Source organism: Apteryx mantelli, chromosome 2 (assembly GCF_036417845.1).
Source record: "Apteryx mantelli isolate bAptMan1 chromosome 2, bAptMan1.hap1, whole genome shotgun sequence".
NCBI lineage: Eukaryota > Metazoa > Chordata > Aves > Apterygiformes > Apterygidae > Apteryx > Apteryx mantelli.
This window is the reverse complement of record NC_089979.1, coordinates 122,272,606-122,289,101: the sequence shown is the minus strand read 5'-3', so window position 1 is coordinate 122,289,101 and position 16,496 is coordinate 122,272,606. Positions and strand designations below refer to the sequence as shown.

At 38.3% G+C, this 16,496-nt stretch overlaps 1 protein-coding gene across 6 annotated transcripts in view; it reads right to left on the bottom strand.

Moving 5' to 3' along the window:
* The window catches only part of ZNRF2 (zinc and ring finger 2), a 62,398-nt gene that overhangs the window by 19,971 nt on the left and 25,931 nt on the right, over nt 1-16,496 (bottom strand). For all 6 annotated transcript variants that reach the window (XR_010883461.1, XR_010883465.1, XR_010883463.1 and 3 more), the window contains exon 2: nt 10,772-10,867. Coding sequence is in view for 1 of the 6 variants with exons in the window: in XM_067291429.1 (XP_067147530.1) it covers nt 10,772-10,867 (96 nt within the window). In the remaining 5 variants the exon portion in view is untranslated. The remainder of the gene's footprint in view (nt 1-10,771; nt 10,868-16,496) is intronic.

Sequence of the window (16,496 nt, the reverse complement as noted above, 5' to 3'; positions counted from 1 at the left end):
TTTTCCAAGTTCCTACTCCAGTCTTATTACAGGTGCCCTAAGCACAGTGAGTTTTGCCAGGTCTTTTTTCCAGTCTTTTAACATTGGCCAAATGACTGACTCATGTCTTTGCAAGCTTGGAATGGAGTTTGGTTGGATCTGATGCAAAACAAATGCATAGGCAACACTAAGGAAGATGGCATGAAGGATGAAACTATCAGTCTGAGATCAAAATAGGAGCAGGGGAGGAAGGGAAAAAAAAGAAGGCGCGTCTGACTGGGATGCTGTTCTTTGGGAAGGTATGATGCATTACTGAGAAACACATAATGAGAACACTGGTGCCAAAACTCAGTATGCATAAATTCTGTCTTATTAACCACAGTACCAGATGCTAGGCCTATAAGGGACTTTAATCAACAGGATTTAAAGCAGTCTTCTCCAAGTAAAAATCGAATGCCTGGTGTCAATGTGCATATACAGGACAGAGATGTAAATCACTGTATAATGTTTACTTGGATTTTCTTCACTGTTCACAGCAGACAGACTGTTTTTACAAACTATTCCTATTTTAAATGCAATTATTTTTGCTATACAGATAGAATTCAAAACATGTTTGAATGCAAAAAGTCCTAATAACATCAAATATTGAGTCAGAGTTTTCAAAGTTATCTCAATTTTTCTGCTTTACACTAACCCATAATCCAGAATTATTTATTCCAGCAAGCATTTAGAATACAGTATTTCTGATGCTAACAGGTATCTATAGGTTTTTATTATCCCAGTAAGACATAGCATATGGGTGTTTGTTTTTAAGAGAAAATTTTTGTTTTTACATTTTAAAGCAAACTATCAGTTTCTAGATCTTAGTACTTAAGTTGAATAGAAAGCACCCATGTAATTTCAACAGTATTCATGAATCATGAATCATTCATAAATAATAATACAAAGATTAATACATGAGATGCATTAAGAAAACTTCCCAAAGGCAAAGTCTCTAATAACTGTTCCAAGGCTTATGTACGTAACCTGGTGATATATTTCTACAATCATATTAAAGTTGTATTTCTCTCCTCATTTGTAAATCTGCAAGCAATCAAAACTAGTGAACACCATTTTGACAATGAGGTGCTTCAGCTAATTGATTGAATGGGCTTGCATGAAACTGCAGGGGAAAAAAAGATAAAAATCTAAACCAAACAATTCTCTCTTCCCCCCTCCCCACCTCCCAAAACAAATAAGCGTTGTTTATATCATTGAACACCACAGTATAAATGGCTTGCTTCACTATTCAACACACATGAAGGCTGCCTAATTAAACTTCACACAAGAAAAGCGGGGATGAGGAACATGGTCAAAATGAACAGAATTTGACACAGCTTTAAAACAGAGAGAGCAATCAGTGCAGAGTTAAAATGGCAGCTATTCTAGGTCATTATAAGGAAGCTTTAACAAGGTTTCATAAATGTCCATACAGTTGAGCACTAAATCTGGTAACAGTGAAGTATTTCCTATTTCAGCTGCATGCTGGAACCGTGGGTTCAGTTCTGCAGCTGCACACATCGATAGCCACCCAAGACGAAGTCATGCCAGCTTCAGCAAGGCGAGTTCTTCCAGTGGGGGTACAATAGGCTAGTCTAGCATTTTGTAGCTATGTCAGTACATAATCAGTATAATCACTGTCAGCAGACGATTTACAAGCTGTTCTAGAATCACACAATTTAATTACAAATACTCAGAGGTGGTAAAAAAATTTTCCTATGTTAACACTGTTGATAATCCCCAATTTAGACGTGAGGGTACTCCTTCACATTAACAGTGTTTTCATTCAGCGTGTTTTGGAAGTTAGAGTTACTCAACCACTGAAATATCCTGCAAAAATTGTACTGATCTCTTTTATCATTGAAGGCTTGAGTCTGCAATTCAGAAGTGTGAGACTACTTAATTAAACAAAAAGTAGCAAGTTTTAAAGCAAGATTTTAATCTGAAGAAAAATAACACTAATGACATTTCAGACAATACTCTCAGTTATCTGCCCCAGAGCAGTTTCTCAGCAAGAAGTGCTGCTTATTGCTTTATATTTCTTTAGGATAAAATTCTTGATCTGACACTAAATTGTTCTAGTGCAGTTCCTACAACACTGTGTGGAATTTAGGGAAAGAAATACCATGAAATTACTACACAGGTCACTCAATCTCAATAAGATACAGTTTGGCATTCATTTTTTAAAAGTCTAAGATTTCAAATACTTTTATTTTAAAATCCAGCCCGTGAAATATATTCTCTAAGACTAGGAAAAGATGTGTATTTTCAAGGATATTGTTTCCACTGAGCAACTACAAAAAATAAGTCAGTTTGCAGCTAACGAATGAGTATAATCTCAAGGTTTTCGAGGTATCAGATTTAAAGACTGAAATTACCGTACAAGACTAGGGATCATCTTCCCTGAAGCTAAATTCCCAGCAGTCACAAGACTGCAGCAGTTGCAGACACGATTTACGGCACCCTCTGAATGACCTCACAGAGCTAAAGACTGATTAAGTGTAAGACACGGAAGGTAGTTCCTATCTGCCTGGATCACATGATGCAGAGTCACTGCATTATGAGTATTTGCTGTTGAGCTAACGATACTGTACTTTGGGTTTCCACTGCATACAGCACTGCACTTCCATTATATAACAGAAGCACAATGACGTACAGCAAAGTATCTATGATTCTCTTCTAACCTATCTGAATTACTCTGTTCTTCACCTGCAGATGTTCTTTGCAGCATCGGTATATCTATGATTTTCCAGGACAAGAATCGTTATTTGACTTTAACAGTGCTGTAAGTACCAAAGCAAGACAATGCCCTGTTTGAGATTAGGAGTAGTTCATAAGGAGAAGAATGAACTCGAGCTATTCAGCACACGAATGATCCTGTTTTCTCTACTGCTTTCAGAAACAACTAGGCCCCTTTTATAATCTGTCAATAGTTTTAATGTATTTACCCAGTATTGTAGGTAAAATATTCCTGTGGCACACGTGCATTTATAGAAAGGTGATTCCAATGTATAGAGAAAAAAATTGTCGTCCTACCCTCAAGAATCAAGTACTAAGTGGTAAATTAAGTACGAAGTGGCATGACAGCTATGTTGACCAAGAGTGACTTTTGATGGCTTCATCACAGGAAGTACTGTCTAGTGGACTTTCACCTAGATCAAGGGAAAGTATGCAGAGAATCACCCACCAAATATCTTCCTTCCCAAAGGTTCTTTAAAGAGGGTCAGTCCCATTCACAACAAATCAGAGAGAGGTGTCAAATATGAATGGATGTGATCTCTGATGTCCCTCAGGGTCTCTGGACTTGTATCCTCCTCAGTGGGATGCAAACATGTGGGTTCTCCTTCATTATAGCAATAATATACAGCATAATCTATTGAGCATCACCAAATTGCACCATGAAAATGGGCTGTCATGGTTACTTTACAAATCTATGCCTCCCTTTCTCTTACATGAAGAATAAAATAATAAGCAATGTGGATATTTAAACTACCACCACTGAGATTCTGAGATGACATCTTACCAGGATAAATGGGGTAGTCTGCAGTTCAGGGAACTGTTGTTCCAGACCTTTGAGGCACTTCTCTCTCAGTCACGCTGTGTTTCCATTCCAGCCAAACCGTTAAAAGTATAGAACTTTCCCCCCACCCTGCTCTTAGCAAAGGTTAAGAGTTTGTGGTGGAGGAGGAAGGATTAGAGGCTGCAGCCTCTAAAAATGCTGCAACTCCACACTGTCACAGACTGACCCAATTCCTCCACTGACTGGGGCTGAAATGGGGTCACATAAGCAGGAGCCCCATTAGTAGGTAGGTCCACACTGCACCACTGCAACTTAGTGTGGTTTTATTTAGTAACATTTGTCACCACCACCCTTTAAAACGAAAACCAAAGCAAACAAATCCTCCATCCAAAATCATATGAAAAGTTAAAATCTTAACATCCCCCCACAGCCCAAACCTAGTAACAGGCTATTTTTGCAATGCTGCTCTTTCTATGAGGCACCAAAGCTGTTGAAAGAGAGATTTGGGCAGGTTGGAAGGAAATACAGCTTTACTGAACAAAAGAGGGAAGAGTTAGAGTTTGTCAGCCATTCCTCTTGGCAGTCAGGTTTGGACTAATAGCTACCCAAGGGCGACACTGGTGAAAACCAGTGAAAGTTCCCTTTCTGCTCAAATGTCATCAACACTTCCCAAAGGGAGGAAGCACAAACTAATCAAAATACCTGAATCAAGTTCTTCAAACACAATTTCCCTCCTCAAAATTGCAGCAATAATTTGCAAGACAAGTTAGGAAAAGCCTGAGCTGATATTATAGCAATTAATTGGAATAACAGCTGTGCAAGTGTCTGAGATTAAAATTTTATTTACTGTGGTAATGTTCTTCTGTTGTCACCATATTAAACCAAATCTCCAAGTTCAACAGAAGTTGAACAGATGTTCTAATTATTTTTAAGAAATACAGAAGAAAATGGTTTTAAAGCATTAGGAAAGTTGAATGAACCTCCTATGTACTCTGAAGGGTATTCATGGGTATACAAGATCAAAACAAGAGGAGATGTTACTATTTTAACTGCAAGGACAGGGCAATTGTCTGTCTACTTGTGCCATTAAACTACTCTATAGAGTATACTCTTTTTTCCTGAGGACAGTGTGCAGCACCAACTAAAGCAGAGCAAGAAGCTAGACCTCATAGCCAATAATCTTGTTAAAATTCTAAAATGGAAGAATTAGGAAATTCTATGGAGAATTTTCTACCTCAGATAAAGTGGAACGAAAGAACCAGTTTCCCTTAGCATGACTTTGTACTGCTTTGCTGAAAGTCTAGCCCTATTAAAGGATGAGGACACAGAGTAAGGCTCAAGCTTTTCCAGGCAGACTGGCAAGATGCCCTTACGCGAGGTCTTTTAGGGTTTGAGCTCAGGAATCCTGGTAGAGAAGCGAACTCGAAGTTGGCAATTCTTTTCATTCCAGACTGCAGTTCTGAGTGCATCTGTCAAAGCAGTTAACAGCGTCAGCCCTGCTGCTTTCCTCTCCTGGGTTTTTTTGGATGCAGAGAAGAAACCAAGGAAATCAAGTCACTGCAGTGGACAGCGCTACCAGAATCACAGCTCTTGCTGGTCTGAACACTAGGTTAAGGTGCACTCCTGAACAGTATAAACTGAACATTTGTGTTCTGGCGTAAGTAATTTGCCCCTAAGATCTTTTAACAGCCACAAATCAATAACACTTACACTTTGTGTTAGAGAAGTTCAGGTGAAAGACAAAGAATGTTTTTAAAATATCTTAATTTAGTCCTTTAGGTCACTTATGCCAGTCTCCAAATCTCTACTGTTGATTAAAATATATACGTTATAATTTTCATTTAGATGTTCAAAACCTATATAGCAGGATTATTGCTCATACAGATTCCAACTTAGGATCCTGAAACTCACTACCATACAGGCCTCTGTGCAATCAAGCCTGCAATACTACCATTTCTCTTTTCTCACAAGGGAAAGCTAAGCCTTATACTTTGTACTGATGCAGAATTAACAGTGTGTTTACATCCTCAGGACAGAGCCCTGCTTTGCCTCCTTGCTAGTCTAGACCAGTTGCACTGCTGGGCTCAAGTTGCTTCAAATTCTGTCAGACAGCGCTGGAATACTGGGCTAGCTGCGTGCTATACTGAACTCAGACCCCCCCAAAAACAAAGTAGTTTGCTGGACAGGAAGAACACACTGAGTTTCACTCTTGTTTTCCTTCCAGTATATTTCATTAGTCTTTTACCTTAATTTTCAATATTCTGCCTATAATAGTCTTGCCACATACTAATCCTACATTCAAAACAGAGCTGAATAAACCCTAAATACAAAACCATATATGTAATCACTGTTATCTACAACGCTTGATCCCCTATTCTTTTTGCTAATAGGGCGCAAATTTCATCGATTGCAGTTATAATAATAATAATAAAAAATAATAATAATAGCAGCAGCAGAGTAGTTACTTTGAATAAGGAAAACACTCCAACAGCTCATGCACTAGATGCCTTAACATTTTCTCTTTGAAATTACATTTGCAAAAGCTTTCCCCCTTAAAATGAACTTCAGTCAATATGTTGGCCAATAATCAGATCCACTGCCATATTTGAATTAAATGCAGTTATAAAGTAGCGTTACCCCTGCGCAAGCAGCTTTAAGGAGAGCCGGTTAAAAAGTTTCCAGTAGAACAACGTTCCAACACAAAGTGCTGAGTTGATGAAACCCAAAATATTCCACAGGAATGTGCTAATTCAATCAAAACTTTTGAAAGAGGACAGGCCAGCTTGCCGAGCCAGCTAACCAGTCCAGTGAGCTGACTGTCTCTCTGGGGTCAGTGGCTTCCCCATCTGGATAGGTGCCAGGTTCCTAGTTCCTGCTGTCAGAGAGGACCTTTAATAATAATAATAAAGCCTTACAAAATGTTCTGAGAAACAAAAAAATTTTAAAAGGAAAAATAGAATTACTTCAGACAGAACCAACTGCAAGGTTTTGCCGAAAAGGAGTTAGCTTCATTAGCTGCAAAACATCTAAAATTAATTCCCCTTAATTCACAAGCAACCTTCCCTCCCTCTCTCTCTCCTGTGCCTTTTCAATTTTTATAAAACATCTTCTTGCAATAAAAAATACACCAAGACTATAAAGAAAAATGAACACTTAGCTGCCCCCCCCAACCAATAATTCAAAACCTAAATTTCACCAGGTAAGCCTGATCTGCTTTTCATTAGCTGTTATTTACGCAAACTAACTTTATAGCAAGGAGTTAAATGCAAGCTGCTTCCAAAGTACTAGTGTTATTTAAGTAAATGCCTCTTCTTAACCAAAATAAGGGCTATTTTGTAAGCCATGTCTTTCTTTGGTAGAGCAGTCACTAAATGGGCTCTGTGCTTAACTTACCATAGCAAACTTGAAAGAGATGGTGCAAGAGGCCTCATTGAACCCTCTGGAGAAGATAAAAGGAATGGGTATGGCTACATTGCATTTTAGCAGTATTTTTCCAAGAAACCAGTCAACTGGTAAGTAACCCACTTTCTTCATAAACCTGCCTTTTAACACTCTGTGGCATGAATGCTAGCTAGGGCATGGGACCTATTCTGGATTCTCAGCAAGTAACAGTATGAAAAGACTTTTTAATTGCTAAAAAAAGCAAGTCTATTTAAGACAGTAACACCAAACAACACAATGTTTTTGCACAATTTGACTCATTTAAACAGCTTTTGTATCAAAATGACTAGACACTGGTTCATGTCTGAGCACAAGTAGTTTAAGAGATACTTGAAACAAAGTCCTACAGAAATAAGAAAGAGCTCTTTTAACGTGCCAAATTGAGTAAGCAATGAGATCTCTGTTGGAGGCAAGTCACATGATTTTGAAAGAATAAGGCCAATAAAATGTACCGATTTATTTATATGAAACTTGGCACAGCTTCCAGCATAGAACTGGGGCAAATTTGTGACCAGTCTCTTTCAAAAAACACATGTAAATCAGACAGCTGCCAGAGTTTGCAGTTCACTGACCCTTCCTACTGCCAAATGCAATGCACAAAGGTAGCTCAGAAAGCAATTAGAGATTGGATGTAAGTGAGGACTCATTAATTTTTGTTAAATTCCAGATGACAACTGAACAGTCTTATAAAATTTTCTGGGGAAGACTATATGCTTCAGACTCTTATTAAAAAGAAAGAGCATTTGTCTTCCCAGAACGATAATATGCAAAATTTCTTCCCAGACATTTCCTAGAAAAAGCAACTAATCTTTATACATTTATAGTACGAGGAAATATATCTAGAACAGAGTGAGAGAGTCACACAGTTCACTCCAACTGTGCAATTTTTAACTGTCTTACCACCTGCAAGTCTAAGGCCATCTTCAACTACTTGCAACATAAGATTCAGAGAGAAAACAAGGAAAAAATGGATGTTTTTCCTGCTCTTGATAATAGGACTGGGAAACCACCAGGAACCAACACAAACAAATGGTGCCTACTTGGCTCTAGTTGAGTGTAACTGACTTAAGGCCAAGATAACAATGAGAAAGTAAAGAAAGCATAGAGAGATACCTTCCGTTTGGGAAAAAGATATCGAAAGTTGATGGCGAGATCTCTTTTTCCCCTCAAGCAAAACCTGAAATACACTTGAGATGAAATTCTTCTGGCTTACGGCAAAAAGGCAGATTCATCACTCATCTCCTCAGCATTGCAAACAGCAAAAAATACTGAACAAATGCACATGTATAGTCATTCATATCCAATTCTGGGCACGTAATCACAGCAATATTACGTCAAGTTATCAGTCTGCTAGTTAAGTCTCTTGCATTAGCCTGGTTGAAGGGACCACAATCATACCACAAAGTAACGATTGAGCACTACTCAACTCTGAAGCTGTATCCTAGATTTCTTTGTGCTGCGGTAACTTAAATAACCCTAAAAGAATTTCTCATTGAGTTATATAAGACTTTACTGGCTTTTTCTAGGTACAGAAAAGTGTTGGAAGACACTGGCAGACTAGCAGCATTCAGATGAGTCTACTCTACTGAGTGTTTACATTAGCACCCAACTACATGCTGTAATTCAAAATTTGATCCACAACCCTAAGAGCTAACCAACTGGAGTTAAAAGGATCAATGCACACTTTTATTAAGGGTTTATGAGAATGAGGCCATACTTCTAAGTAAGTATCTCTCAAATCAATTTACGTAATTTAGTAGTTTTCTCCTTTCAAGCCTTATAACCATTTCATAGAATGAGCACCTGAGATGCCATACAGTACACATAGTTCTAAACAGAGAAATTACATGAGTCAGGTAATACCTCATATTGCATTGTCCATGACTGCTCTTGTCCTGTTGGTGATTATCAAGAGAGTGGCTTCAGGTGCCACTCACACATTTTTACTTCTGCTCATTTATATGAAAGTTCTTTGACTCAAGAGACTGCACAAAGGTAAAAAGATGCCCCAAAAATGGTGCTCCAACCAGCAGTGTGCCAGCCAGAAGAAATAATCCAGAAAAAAGATTAACTATGACTCCGTTGTGATACAAATGAACAGCACAATGCTGAGAGGCTATGTTACGTAACTGCTGTTTCTTTAAAAAAGGTCAGCTGTCTGCGTGTGTGCATTGGTACATGTAGGAAGCAACAGGGGCAAAGGATTTCACATAGTTAACTTCTAATTTGTGCACATCCCATCAGTTGGATTACTGCCAGAGCTTCTCTACCAGCTTGCCTCCTGTTCCCCTCCCCGCCCCCCCAACCCAAGTGTGTTATTCCTCCTTGACTGGAGAACTACCCTACTTCTCCCTAATGCTCAGCATCTCCAAGTACTCAGATTTCTAACAACATGCACTGGAAACTGCTCAGTCCTAATTAAAAAAACAAAACAAAACCTCTGTTAGATGAAGTCAAGCCTTTTAAAAATATGTGGTAACACCAAGAGAAATATATTTACTTATCTTGATTCCTACGCTTTGAAATGAATTTCACATCTAGATGTATATGATTTCAAATAATTTTGGCCACTAAGGCTGTGTCTACAGCCAGGATGTCTCACTGTTCCCAAAACAAAGAATAAGGTTGGCCCAACCATCCTTCAGGACTTGTCCCTGCACAAAATTCACAGTTTAGGATAACATAACCATAACAGCAAGGAAGCCAGGAGGGTCCATAACACTACAGGTTATTTACAGAATAATTTATGTTAGAAGGGACCTCTGGAGGTCTTCTGGTCCAGCCCCTCAATCACAGAAGGGCCAGCTTAGGCTAGGTTGCTTGGGCCTTGTCCAGTCGATTTCTGATTATCTCCAAGAACAGAGATTGCAGAACCTCTCTGTGCCACTGTTCCCATGTTTGACCACCCTCATGAAGAAGTTCTTCCTTATATTGAATCAGAATTTTCCTTGCTGCAACTTGTGTCCATTTCACTGCACACCTCCAAAGACACTCTGACTCCACCTTCTCTATAACTTCTTTCTGATTGTATTCTGTTCTCATGTATTACATATCTGATGACTGGTGAGCAATAAACTCATTCAGGAGGCACTTACAAGATTTTATAACAGCAGGGCAGCTCTGCCAAAATAGGCACTAAGATTTCAGTAACATTTTCTAATTCCTAATTTTTTGATATCTTTCTGTGTGCTTCTCTTACAGCTCTGAGTGTCAACCTAAGCAATACCGGCAGAAAGGTTTGATCCTGACAGTGTCAAAAGTCCTGTTTGTCTTACACCAATGGTTACCTAGGAGGAGAGTTCAGCGTTACGAGAAAAAAAAAAAATTGAGCTACCACAGGTGATTCATTTGACATTGGTAAAAGTCTCATTAAGAACACAAGAACTGAAGACATACATCTCTACTAGCCTTTTTGAAGTATCACATATGCAATCAGCTCAAGAAGGGAGAAGTTATTTAGCCCTGCAAGTCACTTTCTTGAGTAAGGTGCAAGTATACACTTGTACTGACCAATATCTGATCTTGTGGTCCAAAAATGGAATGAACACACTCAAATAAGAATAACTTTATATTTGTAATAAGAGTCGACAGTGTAAATTATATTGGCATGCAGTATAAAAAAGAAGTTAATTAGAAATTACTCTGAAAAAAACAAACTATAAGCAAAAAGCATACAGCATTTCTCAGTCCCATCACAAACAGTAGATTTATTTACCAGAGCATCTTATTAATAAAGAATTACATGCTAATGTTTAAAATGGAGAAATACTTATCAGCTTACTTCTTTCTTACCATTGTAGGTTATCCTTGGTTTTGTCAAACACATCACAAGATGTAAATCCATTTCATCAGAAGATACAAATTTTGAACATACAGGGCACTTGAATCCTATGAAAGACAAAAAATATGCAAGTGTGACTACACATGATCATGTTGCAAGGCTGTATACTTATATTCAAGCCAGAAAAACTTGTTCTGTGCACATTAAAAGCAAAAAAAGCCATAGGGCAGCGTTTCAGTTTTGACCTGACATTTCTCATAAATATAATTCCCTTGATTTCAAGAGATTTCAAAATGCAAGAATGTTCACATGGACCACTGCGTTTGCAAATGAATCCATTGACTATCACAAACATGTCCACTGCTGGAATGCAAACACTTTTACAACAAATCTAAGAACAGTTTAAGACAGGAGCAGGAGGATAATATGACTCTACTAAAACAGAAATTAGAAATGTAGAGAGAACATAGCCATTAAAATCTGAACTTGGGCAGGAGCTCTGAATTAACATCTTGATTTTCTCCAGGAATACCATTGAAACTTTAACAAAGGAGCTCAAATTTACATCTCATCCTGCAACCTGCAGCATCCCTTACCAGTTTGGGGCATAGGGATAACATTAACTTATGGGTGCCACCTCACCTACTCATTCACTAATATTTCCTGAAGCGCTGAGTTTTTGCTTGGCTTCCCTCATTCTAGCCATGCATGGCCTTGTTGAGCTTGTGAGGTCACAGCTGGAGGCGATATGGGGTAAAGAATAATTAGAGAGTCTGGATCATACTGCAGCTTCATAATAGTCCATGACAAAACTCTTAATACTTTAATTTCAGTCATTACCAATGACAGTAGCCTTCCAGTTAAAGGACAAGATTGGTTGGTAAGTTTTATGATCCACAGTAAAGTCTGAGTGGTAGACTGATTTTGATCTGATGAATAATTAACGCACCAGTGAGAGACAAAAAGCCACTAACAGTGATCTTAATTATAACAGCTGTTAAGGAGTGTACCTACAGGATAACATACAGCAAAAATATCTACATAAAAATATTCAAAACCCATGCTCAGTTGCAAGGGAGAAAAAGTCCTTTTTCTTTGATGTTATTGAAGAGTATTTATGTGGGCATGTACCAGTGGCCATTGCACCTCTACACCAGCATCCACATGCAGGGGCCTGCTCCCATGCTGGTTTGCTTGGCATTGCACTGCTAACCCGGGGAGCCCAGAGCACAGTCGAGTCAGTCAAGGAGGTCAAGAGACATGATGCTGCACTTCCAAGTTACTGACGCCTGAGAGTTTTGGTTTTTGTTGTTAATTATTATCCAGATGTGGATCAAGCAACTAACCTGAAGCAGTAGTACTTGACAGAAGTAATGCACTGCATTTATGGAGACAGGTTTTTTGTTTGGCTTTTTTTGGGGGGGTGCAGCTAATAGGAAACAGGTCAAAACAGATAACTGGAGGAACTCCGAACAGCAACTGAACATGTACACTGGAAACCACTTCCTGGCTTACAGTACAGTCCTGATTCTTCCCATTTTAGTCAAACAGTTGATATCTCTTTGTTCTTGTGCCAATGTTGCACTTCAGTTTAAATCTCTCTCCTCTCTCCATATTTTTATGCCTCTCCCCGCACCCACATCTTTACAAATAAGAGTTACATACACAGGTTAACAAGCACAAAACAAGCAAACATATCTTTGGAAAAACAGGTTGAGAGGATTAATATACTTGTAAAACGATTTGTCAGTTCATCACTCCACACAAAAGTTTCTCTGTCATGCAATTTATGAATAGCTATAAAGCCCACCTCTTCAACTAGTGAACAATCTGAAAAGGTAGTGTTTCTCTTTCCCTCTTCCCCCCCCCCAAAAACAAACTCATTTTTCTATCTCTCCACATTTTTTTGTTTTTGCCGTTATTTTCAAGTTCTTTAAATCTTAGCCAACTACTACTAACCCTTCAGCCTCTATGTAGCCTCTTTCCCCCAGGCTGCATCTCAACATCACTAAAATTGAGAAACTAGTATCTCAGTTCTCCAACCCCCCTAAAAAACATTCATAACTGTCTTGTACTATTTTGTTATGGTTTTCGTCAAAAATTGACTTAAGGGTAAATTCTCTCTCAACCTTTATCAGCCCAAAGCTGCTAATTACTCTTATGTTCAGTCATAATCAAAAACTACTAAGACTTACACATTATTCTCATTTATATGCTTCTATAATTAACTTTTTTTTTTTTTTTTTTAAATAAAATAGCACATAGTTTCCTTATAGACTGCACACTGGCTCTTGCAGTGCCAGAAGGGAGTGTTGGCATCACAGCAAGTTAACAATTGTGTTTATACCTAGTTAAGCACCAGGACAGTCATTAACAGGTTGCCTCTGCTTTCTGGACAGAAGCCTTGTAGCTTGTCTAATAGGGAGTGATGGGGGCAGCAGGGAAACACTCGATAGGTCTTTGGGACCATTGCTAAAGGTAGCAGTGAGATTAAAAAGGTACACAGCCCAGGAATCCTTGGAGGAAAGACTTGAATCCAAATAAAACACTAGGGAGAGTTTGGGTATATAATGATTAATATATATATATAATAATAATTGCACTCCTCATCAGTGAAAGCAATAAAAAGCTTTTACTTAAAACCATGCATATACATAGGACAGCTATGAGATATCTTGCTGGTTATCCAGCTAGAGTATCTAGCTTACCATGCCTATACTACCATGGGACTGGCATCCATTTTTATATCTGTACTCCTCCCCAAAATCTAGGGAACAGTCAACATTTTAACTATATAGTATCTTGTAGTTTGTCCAGAATTAAAGGGGATCTGGAGGTAACTGGTGAATAAATACAAATATCCTCCTAGCACAGCAAATCTGGGGTATCTGACTGTTGCAGCTCTGCTCAACAGCCATAATAATGCCCTAAAGAACCCAAGAGGCAGGGGATACTACTTCACTAAGCCTTATGGACCACTTTAGTAGCTTGGGGGTAAAGGCATCTTTGTGAAAAAGATGTTTTTGCGACTAGCATTAGCTGTATGCCAGAGACTAGCAAGACAGCAGAAAAATGCCTTGAACGCTCATACTAGCTTTAAAAAAAAAATTGAAATACAAGTGAAATCTCACTTCTCATTCCTTTGCAATACTCTGCTGCAGTAACCAGCTCCTGGATTCAGTTGTCTTCCCCAAGAGATGCACATGCATGTTTTGTGGGAAGGATATCATCATTTCCAACTCCTTTAGCATCTCCAAATTACAAATTATTTTGAATATAGGCACAATATTTAGTTATTTTTAACTGTATTTGGAAAAGATTAATATGTGAACATTCAACACTGTCCATAGGCCAGTTAAAGGCCAGTCCTTTTAAAAAGCTGGTATTTTCCCACCTTTCCTCAAATCAGAGGGCAATAGTTTCATGACCCAGTTTACAATTAAGTTCTCCAAAAGAACAAAGACTCCATTGTGCTATTGTCCAGCAGGCTAAAAACATTATAGCCTATGTTTGTTTTTACCACCAGCCTCAAGGAACAATTCTGATAACTTTAAGTTTCACATGACTTCAACAGTCAGTGACAGGTCAACAGTAACTTGGTCTCTACATGACTTGCCTCACTGAGTTTTGCAGATAAACAATGGATTCACAGACATTTGGACAACAAAGCTGAAGTAGTCATTGGATGAGGTGGCCTCAGGTGAAGCATCCTGTAAAACTATGAATCTCAATTAACTACTTTCTTCCAGAATCGATCAAGCACACACTGCTAGCTGACTGCTACAAGTACGTGCCTAAGAGACCCTGAGAAACAAATTCTCACATACGCCCATCACTTAGTTTCACAAGCCTGGGTACAATACTGAAAGTAACTTATTACTTAAAACCACAAGCCTGGAAAACAAGTACAACTACCAGACAAGAAAGACAGAACAGAAAGTATGGGTAAAGCAACTAGAAAATCCCGAGATGGCACAGAAAGTTTGAAATAACTAAACCTGCATAAGTAGTGGGACTTAAGTATTCTGAGGTAAAATATCTCTCCCTGTTTTCTCTTGAATGTATCACTTTTCCTGAGACTCTGCTGCAATCATTTGCAAATGAGTCTTCAGGTAGCCAAGAAATCCCATCTTCTCCCACATCCATTTACAGAATTGATAACTTTCATTTTTGACAGGTTTGGAAACAATCCAGAGGGACAGGTTGATGGGTGGCCACCCACTCTGTCCATACCAACTTCAACCTTCTTTTTGTTGATATCTTGCTGTGTTTGCCTTGCTTTGCAAACATCAGATTGCTTAACTTGCAACTCAATTCACAGCAAAGCTAACAAATAAAAAAAAAATCCAACAAAAATCAAACCCCCAGACTCCGCATTTTTTGTGAAAATATTTTGGCGCTAATCCTGGAATATGTGTATTGCAGCGGGGAAAAGAACTCGCAGACAATACAGTGAAGAGTGTCACAGAACTGCACGTAAAGGAAACATATTAAAGCTTTATTAGAACTGCACAGAATGGATGTTCCTCCCACTACTACTGCTTAACGCTAACCAAATATTGACCAAAAAGTAACCCTGAATAAAATCTGCACTAATTCAAAAGACTGCCTCCACCTGATCAGAGTAACCTTTCAGCAGAAAAAGCCTCAACTAGAACTTCACCAAAACCAAACTAAAAGATACAGAGACCAAATGTCCTTTTAAAAGTAATAAATATATATATATATTAGTACTGTAAGTTTATGTATACTTGTGTTGTCAAATAAGGATAAATCCACCTTGGTTTACATTTAAAGAAGCAATATGCAAGAAGAAAACATTACACACACATACTTTTGTAAAATGTATTTGACAAAAATACACTTGACAAATGTTACTATATAAAGATCCTACTTAAGCTTGTTCTTCAGTACTTGGAAAAATAAGTATATACAGTCTGGAAGTACAACACCCCGTGAGTAAAAGTGGTTTGCAAGATCACTGTCACACAAACAAAGCCTGCATAATGATGCTAAAACATACATACATATATATATATATATATATATATATATAAAAATAAAAGAAACCACAGAAAAGACCTTACAGAGTCAGGGAAAAAGGCTTCAAAGAGGTCACTGTGTTCTTCCCATATTGGGAAACTGGGTAAATACACTTAGAGGACTTAATCTGCCCTTAAAAATCAACTAGTGAAAGATTTTACAGCAATCCTAGACAACCTACAGTGCTGATCAGCTACTCCCAGAGAGACAGAAAAATCTTCCCTTATCTCTGATCTAACAGCCTTCACTTAGAAAAAAGCTTCGTTTCTTTTTGTATCTTCAGTGGACATGGAAAACAGTTGATAATTGAACCAGTTAATCTTTCCTCACAGGCCCTGATGTCTAAAACTTTTATTCCTATTACTGCCCTCTGGACTGCCTCCAACCTTAGTATATTGCATTGCCAAAAACTTGGCAGAGCTTTCAGGCTAAGACTTCAAAGTCCTAACCAGAAATGAATAGTTACCTATCACATCCTTCTGCTACACTAGGTGTTGAATGAAGAAGATATGTATTACATATACATGTTCATACATATACACACACACACACACACACACACTTTTACAACAAAGCAACAGACTGTTAGCGCATTCCACTCATGACCTATAACGATCCCCAAATCCTCAGCAGAACTGTTACTAACCAGGTCCCATTTTGTAGTAGTGTGTTTTATTTCTCCTTCTCAAATTT